Raw genomic sequence first — 6,000 nt, 5'->3', positions numbered from 1 at the left:
AAAATCGCCACAGGCCACCAGATTCTGTAACTGGCGCTGATATCAGTGGCTGCCGATTGCATGCCAGCATCGGCTTCAGAATCGTGCCTACGTGAAAGATAGGTGCTTTTTATTTAGGCACCTGTAAGTGCTTTACCTCACTGGTTTTCACTGTTTCTAATGGTGTTTGTCAATTAACTTAGGTGCCAGAAGGGCGCTTACCAGCACCTAAGTTTAAACACCAGTAGTGCCAATAATCAAAACGGGATTTTAGATGTAGCCAGAGACTTTTTAGGCCTCTGAATCCTGCTGTGCGCCCAGAGCTGAAAGGGGCATTTTTGAAGGAGTGGTTAGGGCGTGAGGTGGGGCGACTTACACTTAGTTGTACTGCAGGGATAATCAAAAGTTTTACAAGGCTGCCTGGATGGAACTTATACGTTGTGACTTAGAATAGATGATGTAAAACCAGATCTAAGGACCGGTTCTGTATAGGACACCCAGTCTCAGAAGCCGTGAACTGCTCCCCCCCCCCCCCCGGCCCCCCTTGGTACGCCACTGCAGTATACAATTCTAGAGATTAGACACATTTTTGAAAATCTGTAGAGGAATTATGATGACAAACCACAAACTGAAACTAAACTCGGACAAAACCAAATTCCTAATGCTTGAAACGGACAAAAACCCATCCATAACAGACCTAGAAATTAAAGCAACCAAATACCCAATCCAGACCTCACTCAGAATCTTGGGAGTGCTGATAGACAGAAGCTGCACTATGCAGACCCAGATCAACAAAACTACCCAAAAAGCATTCTTCACAATGCGCAACTTAAGAAAAATAAGGAAATTCTTTGACAAAGAACACTACAGGATAATTGTACAATCCCTGGTACTAGGTCTCGTGGACTACTGCAATATCCTTTATCTACCATGCCCCACAAACATGATCAAAAAACTTCAAACCGTTCAGAACACAGCCCTTAGACTAATTTACTCACTCGGAAAATTTGACCACATCACCAATGCCTACCTAGACTCACACTGGCTACCGATTCGAGCCAGAATTCAATTCAAACTATACTGTCTACTCTTCAAAGTAATTAACGGTACTGCACCCACCTACCTAAATGACCGCCTAAACCGTAACCTTCCAACCAGAACAAGAAGAACACTGACATCATTCACATACCCACCACTCAAGGGTACTCACCGCAAAAAGCTTTATGATAGCCTCCTGGCAACACATGCTGCAAAACTCGAACCTTCCATCACCAGATTGTTAACCACAACATCAGACCTCAAGACATTCCGTAAAGAAATCAAAACACTGCTGTTCAAAAAATATATACAATCTACCTAACCTCCCTCACCCCATCCCCCAAGAAACCAAAACACTGCCGTCCAAAACATCTTCCGATGTTATTAAGTCTTTACTATCATTCTGTTATTAAGTCTCTATCCTCAAACTGTATTCTCTATTGTCATGTACCATCCTGGAAATGTCCAGTTCTCTTCTTATGTAATCCGCTTTGAACCGCAGGGTACAAGCGGAATAAAAATCACTAATGTAATGTAATGTAATTATGGGCTATATGACATGTACAAGAACATAAAAGAGAACTTCCAAACGCACTGGATAAGTTGCCTATGAGGCTCATTTTCAAGCTTACATGTAAGTTTATAAGTCTATGTGCTTTGTAAATGAGCACCCTGTATGTGTTACCATGTTAAGAAGTCTAATAAGCTCTCTTTGGCACAATGCACATACTATGCAGAGACTGAAATCATACTCCACACACCTGCTTCAGAATGACATTCCTGCCTGTCACGAAATGCGTAAAATGTCCAACTAATCACAGATCAAGTATTCATAATCGAATGCATAAATGAAAATAGAATGTGATCTGTGAATGCTCAGACCCAAACCCAGTGCAAGTGTAATAAAACACAGCAAGGGCCTTATTACACTTGCATTGGGTTTGGGTCTGAGCAATCACAGATCACATTCTATTCTAATTTATGCATTCGATTATGAATACTTGATCTGTGATTAGTTGGACATTTGAATTAAGTATCAAGGATTTATATATTTAGTTCCCCGTTATATATCCCGTATAGCAGTGGTCTCAAACTCGCAGCCCAGGGGCTACATGCGGCCCGCCAGGTACTATTTTGAGGCCCTCGGTATGTTTATCATAATCACAAAAGTAAAATAAAACCGTTTCTTGGTCATATGTCTCTTTAGCTATAAATGACAATATTATTATTAAGCCTTAGCCAAAAGGAAAGATTTATAAACTATAAAGAGTTATACCTCATGCAAAATTGTCATTAACTATTTTTTTCTGAGGCCCTCCAAGTACCTAGAAATCCAAAATGTGGCCCTGCAAAGGGTTTGAGTTAGAGACCACTGCTGTATAGTGTGCTAAACGGTATTTGGAGAAATTATCCCCGAGAGGAGCCGACTTTTTTTTCACAATGATCTAACCCAACAGAAATTGTCCCTCCCTGGACACAGTCAAGGAGTTTGCAGAATACAGTATTGTGGGGGGGGGGGGGGGTTGGGGGAGGACTGAAGCACCTACAACACTAAAGAGCCGGCTCCTGCGCGCGCGCACACACGAACTGATAGACGCTGCACTCGCTGTGCAGTAGAACACAATCAAGCCAGGGGCGCCGCCGCCGCTGTCACTTTAAGGCCGCCGTGCTTCCTCCACTACGCATGCGCCCTGTGCTTCTGCGCTTGTCATCATGGCGACGCGGGGCCATGTGCAGGATCCCAACGACAGGCGGCTCAGACCAATCTACGGTAGGTTTCCTCGGCGCTCGCAGCCCGGCTTTGAAGGGGAGGGGGGAGGTCGCCGCGTTCTGGACCCGCTCGTCCGCAGCTGCCACGCTCCCGGAGCTTTTCCCGTCCGGCCCGGCGTTGCAGCTCGCGGGGTGCGATAGCCGGCTGGGTGCCTAGGCCCCGGCACGAGCCTCGGCCTGCGGTGACGGAGGGAAGGGCTGGCGGCGCTCTGCCTTTCGGATTCGTTCCCGCTGGAGGTGGGGACTGCGGGAGGGCCCGCTCGATAGCTGTGATTGCAAAAAAAAAAAAAAAGTTCGGTCGTGCAAAGGGCTCGGCTCTGCTGCCGGTCGCCCCCTCTCCCCCCCATTTGCTTCCGAGAGACTCTAGGCCCGAGCCGGGAAGGCGTTATAGTGGGGGGAGAGGGGATAAAGGCAGAGAATAGGGTTTCCTGCTTTGTTTTGTTCTCTGTGTCGTATCTGTGCAGGTTGCTGTGTATGTTATCAGCCGGGCAAAAGTGCATTGACGGGGGAGGCGGTTTAGGGGGTTCTTGTACTCTTTGTACTGGTGGAAATTTACTCTGGGGACCAGTCAAAGACTTTTACACTTTTTGAACCTGAGGGACAGATGATTGTTGTTAAAATTTCTTGTCGGTGCGAGAAATGTTTTGCAATGTGGATAGATGCTCCAGAGATTACAAATGAGAACTTTTTTTTTTCCCCCGGACATAAGCTAGCAGTAATGGTTCTTGGTTTTGTTTTTATTTTGTAATTGCTAATGTTTTAAATCCCGAAAACTACTTAGCATTATTATTAAGGATGCTCTGAGGAAATGGGTATTCAAGATTGCAAAGAAATGCACCTGAAGTTCTGAGTTCCTCTAAGAGGAAAAAGCTTGAAGTAAATATTACACTTTGGTTTTGGTCATCTATTTCTAAACATAAAGACTATGTAAAAAGGGAAAAGCAAAATGTAATACATGACTATCTGTTTATGAGTAGATAAGTAGCCTTTCCCAGCCTTTTCAAGCTCAAAGCACACATACATTCCCAAAAATATTTTTTTGTGGCATGTCAGCTTTTGAGGAGCAGGCAGAGTTATCTGTTGCCTACATGCCTGTTAATTCCCATGCTCTGGGGCTTATAACTAGGAATGAGAGAGGAACGAGTGACACTGCAGGTGTGCTTAGCCATAAAGGAGCCTCCTTCAAGTTTAAAAGTGACTTCTGGTATCTTTTGTTAGGTACTGAGAGCAGAGCCTTTACAGTGGCTCTAGATGTTTTTTGTTTCCTCTGTGGTATGCATGATCAGGCTTGAAGGTGCACTGATTGGGAAATCTACTATGGATAATATCATCTGCCTGTTTAGACTAGTGTATAGTATTGGGAATAAGGAACCTTGAATTGTTATTTTGATTCTGTTATTGATGCTATAGCTTGGGGAAAATCATTTCTCTATCTTGTGGCCTCATTTTATTAACCTGTAACTGGGAGACTGTGCAGTAGGTGTGTCATTCTGGACAAACGGGTTATCTCCCCGTGGCCACAAGCCACTGCAGAAGGAATCCACACTGGATTTTTTTCTATAACCCTCCTACTTCACTGAAAGCTTTACTGCCACCTACAGTTTGAGTCATTTGCTATACAGGTAGTCCCCATTTTATGAACATCCGTCTTGCGTCAGGCTCGTACTTAAATAGGGTCCTGCTCTACTTCGGTGTTCCAATATGCCCCTCTCCCTCCCTCATGAGTTCCAACATGCCTCAAGTAAGTGCCTCCCTCCGGCTCCCTCCTCACAGCCACACTCGTTTCTCTGCACAAAGCTGCCAGCAGCTGCTCCTATGCATGTCCTATGGCTGAGCCGGAAGCCTTCCCTCTGATGCGAGAGGAGCATCCTCTGACGTGAGAGAGAAGACTTCCAGTTCAGCCACGGGATGTGTGTAGGAACCGCTGCCAGCGGCTTTGTGCAGAGAAATGACTGTGACTGGAAGGTGGAGTGAGCAGGCGAGAAGGTAAACACCCGCTGGAGGGAGACATGTACTTGGTGCACATGATGGAGGGAGAGGGGCGCATTGAGACTCGGGAGGGAGCACAAACTTCAGACAAAGGATGGAGGGAAGGGGTATGAACTTAGGACACAGAATGGAGGGAGGGAAAGGAGCATGAGCCATAGGATGGAAGAATGGAGGGAGGGAGTGAGGGAAAGAGATGCTGAGGTGAGGGAGAGAATAGAATAGGTGAATTGGGTGTCTGAGAGGAAAAGAGAGATGGTGTACATGGGGAGATGAAGAAAGAGGAGAATTGTTGGACATAGGGAGAGAGAATTATTGGACATGGTGGTGGGAAAGGAGTGAGGTAGAGATGAATGGGGAAGAGAGAGATGAGAGGGAGTAATGTTGGATGTGGTGATGAAAAGGGATGCAAGAGGGGACTCAAGGTGGGAAGAATACTAGGATCTGAGTTACATACAAATTTGAGAAACTGCCTTCACACCAGTGAACAGCAAACAAAATGACAAAGGTGACCAATTGGTGCTCAGTCTCTTTTATTGGGATAGTTTTGACACGATCGTGTTTCGGCCCACAAGGGCCTGCCTCAGGAGTCTTGTAGTTAAATCATGATAGTTAAGACATGCAAATTCATAAAATCTTTCCAATCATCCTATGAAACCCCACTCCTTTTTTAAACCGGCGTATACTTATCCCAGGACAAGCAGGCATGATATTCTCACATGTGGGTGACGTCATCTACGGAGCCCCGATGCGGAAGCATTTTCAAGCAAACTTGATTGAAGATTTAAGTTTGCTCTGCTGCTCCACGCATGCGTGCCTTCCTGCTCCACTAGGGGGTGCATCCCCTCGTGGTCTCCAGTTCAAAATTTTCCGCTGAGCCTAGAAGTCGTGTTTTTCAGGCTCTGCCCCAACTGCCTTCTAGCACCGCAATTTTTTTTCTTGTTTTTTCTCGATTAAGTCGCTGTGCGCGAATTCTTTACTTTTCAACTTGATTCCTGCTTCGTTTTTGACGACCTGGAGGCTTCCGGGGCCGCGTGGCTACTCGAGCCGCGGCTACTTTCGATTCTATGTCCCGGCCTTTGACCGGCTTTAAAAAGTGCACCCGGTCTGAGCGGCTTCTTTCCATCACAGACCCGCATCGCCGGTGCATCCTCTGCCTGGGGGCGGCTCATCCAACCGACTCCTGCCCCCAGTGCGCTGCTTTCCAGAACCGGGCCCTCCGTCGAA

General features: G+C 46.2%; 1 protein-coding gene across 4 annotated transcripts in view; it reads left to right on the top strand.

Annotated features, from left to right (window-relative positions):
* The first annotated feature begins 2,649 nt into the window (after positions 1–2,649).
* NAA25 (N-alpha-acetyltransferase 25, NatB auxiliary subunit) overlaps positions 2,650–6,000 on the top strand; it is a 209,941-nt gene continuing 206,590 nt past the window's right edge. For 3 of the 4 annotated variants that reach the window (XM_033956518.1, XM_033956517.1, XM_033956516.1), the window contains exon 1: positions 2,650–2,788. In XM_033956518.1, the coding sequence (XP_033812409.1) occupies positions 2,731–2,788 (58 nt within the window). In that variant the 5' untranslated portion in view covers positions 2,650–2,730. The remainder of the gene's footprint in view (positions 2,789–6,000) is intronic. The other variant, XM_033956515.1, reaches the window with a different exon arrangement.

The sequence above is a fragment of the Geotrypetes seraphini genome, chromosome 8, assembly GCF_902459505.1.
Source record: "Geotrypetes seraphini chromosome 8, aGeoSer1.1, whole genome shotgun sequence".
Taxonomy (NCBI): Eukaryota; Metazoa; Chordata; class Amphibia; order Gymnophiona; family Dermophiidae; genus Geotrypetes; species Geotrypetes seraphini.
This window is presented reverse-complemented; position numbering and strand designations above follow the sequence as displayed.